We start from the raw sequence: 14,406 nt of genomic DNA, 5'->3' as shown, positions 1-14,406 counted from the left end.
GCGAGCGAGTGTTGGTCATTAATGGTGAGTGAGCGAGCGAGTGATGGTCATTAATGGTGAGTGAGCGAGCGAGTGTTGGTCATTAATAGGGAGAGTGAGCGAGCGAGTGTTGGTCATTAATAGGGAGAGTGAGCGAGCGAGTGTTGGTCATTAATAGGGAGAGTGAGCGAGCGAGTGTTGGTCATTAATAGGGAGAGTGAGCGAGCGAGTGTTGGTCATTAATAGGGAGAGTGAGCGAGCGAGTGTTGGTCATTAATAGGGAGAGTGAGCGAGCGAGTGTTGGTCATTAATGGGGAGAGTGAGCGAGCGAGTGATGGTCATTAATGGTGAGTGAGCGAGCGAGTGTTGGTCATTAATAGGGAGAGTGAGCGAGCGAGTGTTGGTCATTAATAGGGAGAGTGAGCGAGCGAGTGTTGGTCATTAATAGGGAGAGTGAGCGAGCGAGTGTTGGTCATTAATAGGGAGAGTGAGCGAGCGAGTGTTGGTCATTAATAGGGAGAGTGAACGAGCGAGTGTTGGTCATTAATAGGGAGAGTGAACGAGCGAGTGTTGGTCATTAATAGGGAGAGTGAGCGAGCGAGTGTTGGTCATTAATAGGGAGAGTGAGCGAGCGAGTGATGGTCATTAATGGGGAGTGAGCGAGCGAGTGATGGTCATTAATGGGGAGAGTGAACGAGCGAGTGTTGGTCATTAATGGGGAGAATGAGCAAGTGTTGGTCATTAATGGGGAGAGTGAGCGAGCGAGTGTTGGTCATTAATGGGGAGAGTGAGCGAGCGAGTGTTGGTCATTAATAGGGAGAGTGAGCGAGCGAGTGATGGTCATTAATAGGGAGAGTGAGCGAGCGAGTGTTGGTCATTAATGGGGAGAGTGAGCGAGCGAGTGTTGGTCATTAATATTGAGAGTGAGCGAGCGAGTGTTGGTCATTAATAGGGAGAGTGAGCGAGCGAGTGATGGTCATTAATAGGGAGAGTGAGCGAGCGAGTGTTGGTCATTAATGGGGAGAGTGAGCAAGCGAGTGTTGGTCATTGATGGGGAGAGTGAGCGAGCGAGTGTTGGTCATTAATGGGGAGAGTGAGCGAGCGAGTGTTGGTCATTAATAGGGAGAGTGAGCGAGCGAGTGTTGGTCATTAATGGGGAGAGTGAGCGAGCGAGTGTTGGTCATTAATAGGGAGAGTGAGCGAGCGAGTGATGGTCATTAATAGGGAGAGTGAGCAAGCGAGTGTTGGTCATTGATGGGGAGAGTGAGTGAGCGAGTGTTGGTCATTAATAGGGAGAGTGAGCGAGCGAGTGTTGGTCATTGATGGGGAGAGTGAGCGAGCGAGTGATGGTCATTAATAGGGAGAGTGAGCGAGCGAGTGTTGGTCATTAATAGGGAGAGTGAGCGAGCGAGTGTTGGTCATTAATAGGGAGAGTGAGCGAGCGAGTGTTGGTCATTAATAGAGAGAGTGAGCGAGCGAGTGGTCATTAATAGGGAGAGTGAGCGAGCGAGTGTTGGTCATTGATGGGGAGAGTGAGCGAGCGAGTGTTGGTCATTGATGGGGAGAGTGAGCGAGCGAGTGTTGGTCATTAATAGGGAGAGTGAGCGAGCGAGTGTTGGTCATTAATAGGGAGATTGAGCGAGCGAGTGTTGGTCATTAATAGAGAGAGTGAGCGAGCGAGTGGTCATTAATAGGGAGAGTGAGCGAGCGAGTGTTGGTCATTAATGGGGAGAGTGAGCGAGCGAGTGATGGTCATTAATAGGGAGAGTGAGCGAGCGAGTGTTGGTCATTAATAGGGAGAGTGAGCGAGCGAGTGTTGGTCATTAATAGGGAGAGTGAGCGAGCGAGTGTTGGTCATTAATAGGGAGAGTGAGCGAGCGAGTGTTGGTCATTAATAGGGAGAGTGAGCGAGCGAGTGTTGGTCATTAATGGGGAGAGTGAGTGAGCGAGTGTTGGTCATTAATAGGGAGAGTGAGTGAGCGAGTGTTGGTCATTAATAGGGAGAGTGAGTGAGCGAGTGTTGGTCATTAATAGGGAGAGTGAGTGAGCGAGTGTTGGTCATTAATAGGGAGAGTGAGTGAGCGAGTGTTGGTCATTAATAGGGAGAGTGAACGAGCGAGTGAATTCACCATAGGGGAGACAGAGTGAACTTGTAATTTCATCTGGCAGTAGAATGAGCGAGTACAGTCACCAGACGGAAGCAAGAATGTGCTAGTTGGACGAGTGAAAGTCACCAGACGGAAGCAAGAATGTGCTAGTTGGACGAGTGAAAGTCACCAGACGGAAGCAAGAATGTGCTAGTTGGACGAGTGAAAGTCACCAGACGGAAAATTTAGACAAACAAAACAAAACAAAAATAAATCGCTGTAATACCTTACATCTTTGCTCAACAAAGTGACACGTGTTCATAGCTACTCTTTTAAACTACCCTCATTAATAATAATTAATACGGCGTAATATACCTGGAGTTTACCTGGAGAGTGTTCCGGAGGTCAACGCCCCCGCGGCCCGGTCTGAGACCAGACCTCATGGTGGATCACGGTCTGATCAACCGACCGCACGCAATGTGACGTACGAACCACAGCCTGGTTGGTCAGGTACTGACTTTAGATGCCTGTCCAGTGCCTTCTTGAAGACAGCCAGGGGTCTATAGGCAATCCCCCTTATGTATTCTGGGAGCTGAATACACGACAAATTTTGACGATGAAAAACACGCCACCAAATGTTTAAGTTGAAACCTATGTAATGTTCGTCCTGTTTTCCCAATAAATCTTCCCTAACGTTCCCTGAATTGGGGTAAATGCGTGACTTACATCCATAATAAAAATGTGATTTTTTTTATATTAGTCTCTGGTGCATCGATGCTCATGTTGAACCGCATATGAAAAATACTTAGATGTGAATGAAGAAAATAATGTGAATTACGAAAGAAATAGAGATGAATGATGAATATTTGAAGGAAATGTTAATGAAGGAAGGAAGATAGAAAGAACAAAACAGGTAAAAATTAAAGACTCAAATAACGCAGCATGAATAAAGTTAATAAGCAATAAAATAAAGGAAGAAGAATGATAGAAGTAGATAATATAACAGGAATAATGATAAACACATACAACACAAAATAAACAAGAATAATGGAAGAAGCGAAGATTAAAGAGGAATAATGACCAAAACAAATAATAAACAAAGATAAACCAATAATAAACAGTAAAGATAAAATAATAAAGAGAGTAAAGATAAACCAATAACAAACAGGAATAATGATAAAAACAAATAAACAGGAGTAATGATGAAAGCAATTAATAAAAAATAGAATAACAAGTAGAAGCAAATAAGAAAACGAGAGCCAGGAAGGATTTTTACAACGCACGCAAAAACCGGCCGTAAAATGATAATGATTTGGGACGAAATTCACCCATAAACATGGGCTGAAATGTGCCCAGAGTCGAGCGAAAAATATTTATATTGGACAATATTATTAAGTAACATCGTCCTGGACGTTGTTATTTGTTCTCAGCTAAACTTAAAATAACATCTTTCTCTCAGTTACATCTGAACACTTAAGATTTCACTGGGACAACATTTCGCTCTTTTTAGAGCTTTATCAAGCTGTACCCAAGAGCGAAACGTTGCGTAACTTCCTCCAGCGTGACAGAAACACTATTTTAAATGTCTCTATACCAAGAGTTTCCAAAGTTTTAGCGTAAAAAAGGCCAATTTGAAAAGGCATATTTAAAGAAGGGCCGAATTTTCCAATGATCGATGTTAACATTATATTTATAATAATAATTTTAATAATATCGTAAAATAATTACAATAATAATTATTATAATAATTATAAGGTAAAATAATTATAATAATAATAATAATTATGATAAAATAATTATAGTGACAGTTGTAAGAAGTAACATTGATAAATTACTTAAATTTTGTTATAGACAGAAATATTGCATTTTAAATGTGATGAAATATATGAGGCTAAATCATAGAGGCACTGTAAAGGAAAGAGAAATGTAAATGATTAATGTAACTACCAATTATTGACGGTAAATAGGGTGCTAATAGGGTGGCACTGACCAGAGACGAAAGGTAGTTGTTAGAGATGACGTTAAGGTTTTAGTCTAAAATGGTTTAAATATTTTGTCTGGTCAATGTGCGATGTGGAACTTATGTAAGTGTAGTCGTAATTTCACGTGATGGCTGCATCTATTTCCTAGAAGGGCCATATGTGGCCCTCGAGCCGCAGGTTGGGAACCCCTTGCTCTATACGATGTTTCGCCCTTCGTAGGGAAAGTGCCGTGATGCACGGAACTAGAGTTACCCCCTCCCCCCTTCTTGTAATGAACGGTAATTACCTTCAGGTCCTCAGATGCGACATTAATCCGACATATTTAGTATTTCTATATGCAAATAGTATTACTACTACTAAAACGTTTGTTACTGCTACTACAAGAACAACAAGTATCACTACTACTACTACAACTGCTTCTAGTACTACTAGCACTACTGCTACTTTTAATACTGTTACTACTAACAATACTGCTACTACTACTACTAATAATAATAATTTACGTAGTTTCCATTACGTTACTGGACAATGTTGACCAGGCTCTGGCTGCTCTAACATGCAGTGTGTTTTCTTTACAGGTCCTCCAGATGAACCCCTGTCCTGTTCCCTGGTTAACCAGAGTGCCACGTCGCTAGGTGTCTCCTGCGTGCCTGGGCACGATGGTGGCCTCTCCCAGACCTTTCTCGCCACGGTAAGACAAAGAGAGAGAGAGAGAGAGAGAGAGAGAGAGAGAGAGAGAGAGAGAGAGAGAGAGAGAGAGAGAGAGAGAGAGAGAGAGAGAGAGAGAGAGAGAGAGAGAGAGAGAGGACAACACAACTATTGTTGCATGTTATACTTCAGCCCGTGTACGTGGTGCACATATGTGCGTGTATCTGGTGATATGCTGGGTGTGATGCTTACTCCAAGACCCTTCTCCTTAACAGCAATTAGAGTTTCTCTCCTCCCGAGCTGCGTTGCGTGTCTGGTACGCCTCTTTGCATCTCCAATTTTCATGACCATGCACTTTGAGTTGATCCCCACTATTCACTTGTTTGACCATTCATGCAGCTGGTCCAAATCCATCTGCAACCTCTATTTATCCTCTTCTGTTTGTATTCTACTCATTAGTTTTGCGTCGTCAGCAAACAATGATACTTAGTCAATGGGTCGGTGAGGTGCAACCTTCCTTATACATTCTTGTTCTCATTTCACTGACGTAAAATGAGAAGATCCCAGAAAGGGATCGAAATATAGACCAAAGTGATCTTGTGTGTTTCTGTCTCCATGTGTTTTTTTATTAAGCACTGACAAGTGTTATCCAATGATACTTAAGAGGCAGTCCTTGAGGAACCCCACTTAAGCTTTCCCATCCTGAAACATCTGCCATCACCCTTTTTCTTTCATTCGTTAGGTATTCCTTGATCCACTTGAGGACTTCACCTGGTATCCCTGCGTATTCCTTTAATCTGTGAGTCAATCACCGGTGGGCTACAATGTCAACTACTTTCCTACATTCTAAGAATTTGCAGTCGATCCATCTTTGTCTTGTTCTTCGATTTCCGTTATTCTGTCATAGAATTCCACAAGTTTAGTGAGGCGAACCTTACCTACCTTAAATCAATGCTACTTTTCAGTAAAAAAAGGAAAAAAGTGTGTGTGTGTACCTCGACGATAAGCGTAAACCATGTTAGAATATACTACAATACTGAATGTATATACCACACATACCCGTGTAGCACAAAAATGTATATATTGAACTGAGGTACAACTGAATAACAGTAACTACTTTGCTAAGGGGAAAGGATTCAATTCATGTGGAAATTTAAATACTGTCGGCAGAGTGGTTATCATACCGGCCAGAAAACCCAATAATCCAGAGTTCGAATCTCGATGAAGTGTCAGTGTTAGCCTGTAATTCGGTTTTAAGCTCGTTTCTGGGAGTGTGGCTGTATCGCCCACCTGCTTGCTCGTAAACAAGCATCTGACTTGCAAATATCTAGCCAAATGACAGATGGTAACTCGTAAATACTGTTTCGTTCCCTGCACTGTGAGTGCCCTTGCTGGGGAGGGCTGGTACTGTGAGTGTCCTTGCTGGGGAGGGCTGGTACTGTGAGTGTCCTTGCTGGGGAGGGCTGGTACTGTGAGTGTCCTTGCTGGGGAGGGCTGGTATTGTGAGTGTCCTTGCTGGGGAGGGCTGGTATTGTGAGTGTCCTTGCTGGGGAGGGCTGGTACTGTGAGTGTCCTTGCTGGGGAGGGCTGGTACTGTGAGTGTCCTTGCTGGGGAGGGCTGGTACTGTGAGTGTCCTTGCTGGGGAGGGCTGGTACTGTGAGTGTCCTTGCTGGGGAGGGCTGGTATTGTGAGTGTCCTTGCTGGGGAGGGCTGGTATTGTGAGTGTCCTTGCTGGGGAGGGCTGGTACTGTGAGTGTCCTTGCTGGGGAGGGCTGGTACTGTGAGTGTCCTTGCTGGGGAGGGCTGGTATTGTGAGTGTCCTTGCTGGGGAGGGCTGATATTGTGAGTGTCCTTGCTGGGGAGGGCTGGTATTGTGAGTGTCCTTGCTGGGGAGGGCTGGTACTGTGAGTGTCCTTGCTGGGGAGGGCTGGTATTGTGAGTGTCCTTGCTGGGGAGGGCTGGTATTGTGAGTGTCCTTGCTGGGGAGGGCTGGTACTGTGAGTGTCCTTGCTGGGGAGGGCTGGTACTGTGAGTGTCCTTGCTGGGGAGGGCTGGTATTGTGAGTGTCCTTGCTGGGGAGGGCTGGTATTGTGAGTGTCCTTGCTGGGGAGGGCTGGTATTGTGAGTGTCCTTGCTGGGGAGGGCTGGTATTGTGAGTGTTCTTGCCGGGGAGGGCTGGTATTGTGAGTGTCCTTGCTGGGGAGGGCTGGTATTGTGAGTGTCCTTGCTGGGGAGGGCTGGTATTGTGAGTGTCCTTGCTGGGGAGGGCTGGTATTGTGAGTGTCCTTGCTGGGGAGGGCCGGTATTGTGAGTGTCCTTGCTGGGGAGGGCTGGTATTGTGAGTGTCCTTGCTGGGGAGGGCTGGTACTGTGAGTGTCCTTGCTGGGGAGGGCTGGTATTGTGAGTGTCCTTGCTGGGGAGGGCTGGTATTGTGAGTGCCCTTGCTGGGGAGGGCTGGTACTGTGAGTGTCCTTGCTGGGGAGGGCTGGTATTGTGAGAGTCCTTGCTGGGGAGGGCTGGTATTGTGAGTGTCCTTGCTGGGGAGGGCTGGTATTGTGAGTGTCCTTGCTGAGGAGGACTGGTATTGTGAGTGTTCTTGCCGGGGAGAGCTGGTATTGTGAGTGTCCTTGCTGGGGAGGGCTGGTATTGTGAGTGTCCTTGCTGGGGAGGGCTGGTATTGTGAGTGTCCTTGCTGGGGAGGGCTGGTATTGTGAGTGTCCTTGCTGGGGAGGGCCGGTATTGTGAGTGTCCTTGCTGGGGAGGGCTGGTATTGTGAGTGTCCTTGCTGGGGAGGGCTGGTATTGTGAGTGTCCTTGCTGGGGAGGGCCGGTATTGTGAGTGTCCTTGCTGAGGAGGACTGGTATTGTGAGTGTCCTTGATGGGGAGGGCTGGTATTGAGTGTCCTTGCTGGGGAGGGCCGGTATTGTGAGTGTCCTTGCTGTAGAGGGCTGGTATTGTGAGTGTCCTTGCTGAGGAGGGCTGGTATTGTGAGTGTCCTTGCTGGGGAGGGCCGGTATTGTGAGTGTCCTTGCCGGGGAGGGCTGGTATTGTGAGTGTCCTTGCTGGGGAGGGCTGGTATTGTGAGTGTCCTTGCTGGGGAGGGCTGGTATTGTGAGTGTCCTTGCCGGGGAGGGCTGGTATTGTGAGTGTCCTTGCCGGGGAGGGCTGGTATTGTGAGTGTCCTTGCCGGGGAGGGCTGGTATTGTGAGTGTCCTTGCCGGGGAGGGCTGGTATTGTGAGTGTCCTTGCTGGGGAGGGCTGGTATTGTGAGTGTCCTTGCCGGGGAGGGCTGGTATTGTGAGTGTCCTTGCCGGGGAGGGCTGGTATTGTGAGTGTCCTTGCTGGGGAGGGCCGGTATTGTGAGTGTCCTTGCTGAGGAGGGCTGGTATTGTGAGTGTCCTTGCTGGGGAGGGCCGGAATTGTGAGTGTCCTTGCTGGGGAGGGCTGGTATTGTGAGTGTCCTTGCTGGGGAGGGCCGGTATTGTGAGTGTCCTTGCTGGGGAGGGCTGGTACTGTGAGTGTCCTTGCTGGGGAGGGCTGGTATTGTGAGTGTCCTTGCTGGGGAGGGCTGGTATTTTGAGTGTCCTTGCTGGGGAGGGCCGGTATTGTGAGTGTCCTTGCTGGGGAGGGCTGGTATTGTGAGTGTCCTTGCTGGGGAGGGCCGGTATTGTGAGTGTCCTTGCTGGGGAGGGCTGGTATTGTGAGTGTCCTTGCTGGGGAGGGCTGGTATTGTGAGTGTCCTTGCTGGGGAGGGCTGGTATTGTGAGTGTCCTTGCTGGGGAGGGCTGGTATTGTGAGTGTCCTTGCTGGGGAGGGCTGGTATTGTGAGTGTCCTTGCTGGGGAGGGCCGGTATTGTGAGTGTCCTTGCTGGGGAGGGCTGGTATTGTGAGTGTCCTTGCTGGGGAGGGCCGGTATTGTGAGTGTCCTTGCTGGGGAGGGCTGGTATCGTGAGTGTCCTTGCTGGGGAGGGCTGGTATTGTGAGTGTCCTTGCTGGGGAGGGCCGGTATTGTGAGTGTCCTTGCTGGGGAGGGCTGGTATTGTGAGTGTCCTTGCCGGGGAGGGCTCGTATTGTGAGTGTCCTTGCTGGGGAGGGCCGGTATTGTGAGTGTCCTTGCTGGGGAGGGCCGGTATTGTGAGTGTCCTTGCCGGGGAGGGCTGGTATTGTGAGTGTCCTTGCTGGGGAGGGCCGGTACTGTGTGTTCTTGCTGGGGAGGGCCAGCACTGTGAGTGTCCTTGCTGGGCAGGGTCGGTATTGTAAGTGTCCTTGCTGGGGAGGGCCTGTATTGTGAGTGTCTTTGCTGGGGAGGCCGGGAAGGGTCGGTATTGTGAGTGTCCTTCCTGGGAAAGACCGGTATTGTGAATTTCCTTGCTGGGGAGGCCGGTATTGTGCGTGTCCTTGCTGAGGAGGCCGGCATTGTGAGTGTCCTTGCTAGGGAGGCCGGCACTGTAAGTGTCCTTACTGTGGGAGCTACCACAGTGAGTGTCCTTGCTGGGGAGGGCTGGTATTGTGAGTGTCCTTGCTGGGGAGGGCCGGTATTGTGAGTGTCCTTGCCGGGGAGGGCTGGTATTGTGAGTGTCCTTACTGGGGAGGGCTGGTATTGTGAGTGTCCTTGCTGGGGAGGGCCGGTATTGTGAGTGTCCTTGCCGGGGAGGGCTGGTATTGTGAGTGTCCTTGCCGGGGAGGGCTGGTATTGTGAGTGTCCTTGCTGGGGAGGGCCGGTATTGTGAGTGTCCTTGCCGGGGAGGGCTGGTATTGTGAGTGTCCTTGCTGGGGAGGGCTGGTACTGTGAGTGTCCTTGCTGGGGAGGGCCGGTATTGTGAGTGTCCTTGCCGGGGAGGGCTGGTAGTGTGAGTGTCCTTGCCGGGGAGGGCTGGTATTGTGATTGTCCTTGCTGGGGAGGGCCGGTATTGTGTCATTGCCGGGGAGGGCTGGTATTGTGAGTGTCCTTGCCGGGGAGGGCTGGTATTGTGAGTGTCCTTGCCGGGGAGGGCTGGTATTGTGAGTGTCCTTGCTGGGGAGGGCTGGTATTGTGAGTGTCCTTGCTGGGGAGGGCCGGTATTGTGAGTGTCCTTGCTGGGGAGGGCCGGTATTGTGAGTGTCCTTGCCGGGGAGGGCTGGTATTGTGAGTGTCCTTGCTGGGGAGGGCTGGTATTGTGAGTGTCCTTGCTGGGGAGGGCCGGTATTGTGAGTGTCCTTGCTGGGGAGGGCTGGTATTGTGAGTGTCCTTGCCGGGGAGGGCCGGTATTGTGAGTGTCCTTGCTGGGGAGGGTCGGTATTGTGAGTGTCCTTGCCGGGGAGGGCTGGTATTGTGAGTGTCCTTGCCGGGGAGGGATGGTATTGTGAGTGTCCTTGCTGGGGAGGGCTGGTATTGTGAGTGTCCTTGCTGGGGAGGGCCGGTATTGTGAGTGTCCTTGCTGGGGAGGGTCGGTATTGTGAGTGTCCTTCCTGGGAAAGACCGGTATTGTGAATTTCCTTGCTAGGGAGGCCGGCACTGTGTCCTTACTGTGGGAGCCACCACTGTGAGAGTCCTTGAAGTGGTAGCCACCACTGTGAGTGTCCTTATTGTGAGAGCCATCACTGTGAGTGTCCCTGCTGTGGGAGCCACCACTGTGAGAGTCCTTGAAGTGGTAGCCACCACTGTGAGTGTCCTTATTGTGAGAGCCATCACTGTGAGTGTCTTGACTGTGGGAGCAACCACTGTGAGAGCTCTTGCTGTGGGAGCCACCACTGTGAGTGTCCTTGCTGTGGGAGCCACCACTGTGAGAGCTCTTGCTGTGGAAGCCACCACAGTAAGTGTCCTTGCTAGGGACCTCCAATAAGCGCGCCTATGTCCTTGTCAAAGAGAATAACATCTAAGTTCACCTCACAAGAATAAACTTAACACAGTTAAGCTTCACTAACTTCTAACACGAATTACACGCAAAATATTCGCAATAACATCACTAAAAAAATATCGAAAATCGAGGAATAATGATGGAATGAAACTCGTGAAGAGAATTATTCCAGTCATACATGCTATACCTCACACCATCAACATGATTAAAATTACCGAGTCTGATGGTTACATTCTCGTTACTATTATTATATTAATGATACAAAGTTCTTTGTATTGGTTTGACAACATTGAGCTCGATAACTAATTATTGTCTTAGATCTCCTCTTATAGTAGGTCAGCAGTAAAATGGAGTATCTGATTGTTCTTTGATTTAAAACACATTTTTTAGAGGGTAAGCCAGCTGAAGGACTCGGTCAGATCACCAAAAGCTCCAGCTGTGGGTCATGACTCAGACCCGCGTCATGAAACACTTGTCCTGTTTCCTGATAGGCCTAACCTAACCTATTAAAAAGCAGAAATAAGACATAAACAGTTAACTAAGACCAGCGTCAGGAAACAATTGTCTAACTTCAGACAAATCTTACCAAAGCTTATTAGCAGGAATACCATTATACCGAGAGGAAAATGTTTTTCAGTGTGTAATATATATATATATATATATATATATATATATATATATATATATATATATATATATATATATATATATATATATATATATATATTACACACTGAAAAACATTTTCCTCTCGGTATAATGGTATTCCTGCTAATAAGCTTTGGTAAGATTTGTCTGAAGTTAGACAATTGTTTCCTGACGCTGGTCTTAGTTAACTGTTTATGTCTTATTTCTGCTTTTTAATAGGTTAGGTTAGGCCTATCAGGAAACAGGACAAGTGTTTCATGACGCGGGTCTGAGTCATGACCCACAGCTGGAGCTTTTGGTGATCTGACCGAGTCCTTCAGCTGGCTTACCCTCTAAAAAATGTGTTTTAAATCAAAGAACAATCAGATACTCCATTTTACTAAAGAGGTCTTTGTGGCATTTATGGATTTGGAAAAGGCGTATGACAGGGTGGATAGGGGGGCAATGTGGCAGATGTTGCAAGTGTATGGTGTAGGAGGTAGGTTACTGAAAGCAGTGAAGAGTTTTTACGAGGATAGTGAGGCTCAAGTTAGAGTATGTAGGAAAGAGGGAAATTTTTTCCCAGTAAAAGTAGGCCTTAGACAAGGATGTGTGATGTCACCGTGGTTGTTTAATATATTTATAGATGGGGTTGTAAGAGAAGTAAATGCGAGGGTTTTGGCAAGAGGCGTGGAGTTAAAAGATAAAGAATCACACACAAAGTGGGAGTTGTCACAGCTGCTCTTTGCTGATGACACTGTGCTCTTGGGAGATTCTGAAGAGAAGTTGCAGAGATTGGTGGATGAATTTGGTAGGGTGTGCAAAAGAAGAAAATTAAAGGTGAATACAGGAAAGAGTAAGGTTATGAGGATAACAAAAAGATTAGGTGATGAAAGATTGAATATCAGATTGGAGGGAGAGAGTATGGAGGAGGTGAACGTATTCAGATATTTGGGAGTGGACGTGTCAGCGGATGGGTCTATGAAAAATGAGGTGAATCATAGAATTGATGAGGGAAAAAGAGTGAGTGGTGCACTTAGGAGTCTGTGGAATCAAAGAACTTTGTCCTTGGAGGCAAAGAGGGGAATGTATGAGAGTATAGTTTTACCAACGCTCTTATATGGGTGTGAAGCGTGGGTGATGAATGTTGCAGCGAGGAGAAGGCTGGAGGCAGTGGAGATGTCATGTCTGAGGGCAATGTGTGGTGTGAATATAATGCAGAGAATTCGTAGTTTGGAAGTTAGGAGGAGGTGCGGGATTACCAAAACTGTTGTCCAGAGGGCTGAGGAAGGGTTGTTGAGGTGGTTCGGACATGTAGAGAGAATGGAGCGAAACAAGAGTGTATCAGTCTGTAGTGGAAGGAAGGCGGGGTAGGGGTCGGCCTAGGAAGGGTTGGAGGGAGGGGGTAAAGGAGGTTTTGTGTGCGAGGGGCTTGGACTTCCAGCAGGCATGCGTGAGCGTGTTTGATAGGAGTGAATGGAGACAAATGGTTTTTAATACTTGACGTGCTGTTGGAGTGTGAGCAAAGTAACATTTATGAAGGGATTCAGGGAAACCGGCAGGCCGGACTTGAGTCCTGGAGATGGGAAGTACAGTGCCTGCACTCTGAAGGAGGGGTGTTAATGTTGCAGTTTAAAAACTGTAGTGTAAAGCACCCTTCTGGCAAGACAGTGATGGAGTGAATGATGGTGAAAGTTTTTCTTTTTCGGGCCACCCTGCCTTGGTGGGAATCGGCCGGTGTGATAATAAAAAAAATATATATATATATATATATATATATATATATATATATATATATATATATATATATATATATGAAGTAAATATTACAAACAAGGCGATACAAGATACAAAACAACCACGGGGGGAGTAGAATGATAGCTCTAGGGCCTTTCGTGTTGCAATCAACACATCATCAGGAGCTTGCAAAATTGCAGAAAAGAGGAGGATGTCCAAGCAAATAACGTTCCCAGAGGACAACGTTTACTGTAAAGGTGGTCCTCTAGGAACGTGGTGCATAGGTAATGCAGTCTTAATGACCCTCGCGTATTCAGTAGGCTTTAAACCACTGACGGCGTCAAATTCGTCGATAAACAAAGAGGCCCCGAGATACTTGTTATGTTGAAATCTGTTCACATTATCGTTTTTGGGAATATATTGAAGCTGTCGGTAAAGTACTTTCGCGGTATTTGAAGACTTTCCTCGAACTACTGGTGATAATTTTAGACTAGTGGATTATAGAATTATGGGTTAGTATTTTACAGATAAATGTTATATGGCCAGCGAACTCTCAGAGATTTAAAATGAGACTGGAGCCTGGGAGACATGGAGAGAGACTGGTGCCTGGGAGACATGGAGAGAGACTGGTGCCTGGGAGACATGGAGAGATACTGGTGCCTGGGAGACATGGAGAGAGACTGGTGCCTGGGAGACATGGATAGACTGTGATGCCCGAGACATGGAGAGAAACTGGTGCCTGGGAGACATGTAGAGGAACTGGTACATGGGAGACATGAAGAGACTGATACCTGGGAGACATGTAGAAAGACTGGTACCTGGGAGACATGAAGAGAGACTGGTACCTGGAGAATATAATGAGGGACTGGTATCTGGAGGATATAAGGAGGGACTGGTACCTGGAAATTATAAAGAAAGAGAGACTGGTACCTGGAAAATATATATAGAGAGAGACTGGTGCCTGGAAGATATAAGCGAGGGACTGGTGCCTGTTAGAGGGCCAAGAGAGGGTGATGGTGCCAGGAGGAAAACAGGTGATGGAAAACCATTGATCTCGAGCCTTGGATACCGCGAGCGATAGTGGAAAGGTGTGTTGGAGAAGAGGTTATCACGAGGGATGGGGTGGTGCGGAGAACAGAGAGGTGGGGAAGAGGAGAGGAAAGGAGGAAGAACGGCGATGACGGATGATGAGGGGTCAGAAGGAAAAGTTAGAGAGGAGAGAATGTTTGTCCTACAATGTATGTGAAAGCGATGAGAGGGGGAAGGGAAGAGTCAGGTAAGAATAGCCAAGGAGGATAACTTAGAGGATGAAATGGAAAAAGAAAGGGAGGGGGTAGAATGAAGAGGGAGGGAGGGAGGGGAAAAAAAAGAGCGAACATGAATGGATGACAGTCTGAGGGAGAGAAGAGAGAGATAGAAGAATCTTAAATAAATGAGAATGACAGGGAAAGATTCCACAGATGTACTGCTATTGTATTGTTAGATCTAACTTTCTGCTCTGAATATGT

At 47.4% G+C, this 14,406-nt stretch overlaps 1 protein-coding gene across 1 annotated transcript in view; it reads left to right on the top strand.

Annotated features, from left to right (window-relative positions):
- The window catches only part of LOC128684729 (uncharacterized), a 219,151-nt gene that overhangs the window by 185,906 nt on the left and 18,839 nt on the right, over nucleotides 1-14,406 (top strand). Inside the window, exon 14 of the mRNA XM_070102776.1 lies at nucleotides 4,627-4,739. Coding sequence (XP_069958877.1) covers nucleotides 4,627-4,739 — 113 coding nt within the window. The remainder of the gene's footprint in view (nucleotides 1-4,626; nucleotides 4,740-14,406) is intronic.

Source organism: Cherax quadricarinatus, chromosome 5, assembly GCF_038502225.1.
Source record: "Cherax quadricarinatus isolate ZL_2023a chromosome 5, ASM3850222v1, whole genome shotgun sequence".
In the NCBI taxonomy this organism is placed as follows: domain Eukaryota; kingdom Metazoa; phylum Arthropoda; class Malacostraca; order Decapoda; family Parastacidae; genus Cherax; species Cherax quadricarinatus.
Note: the sequence above shows the minus strand (reverse complement) of the source record. Positions and strands in the feature narration are given on the sequence as shown.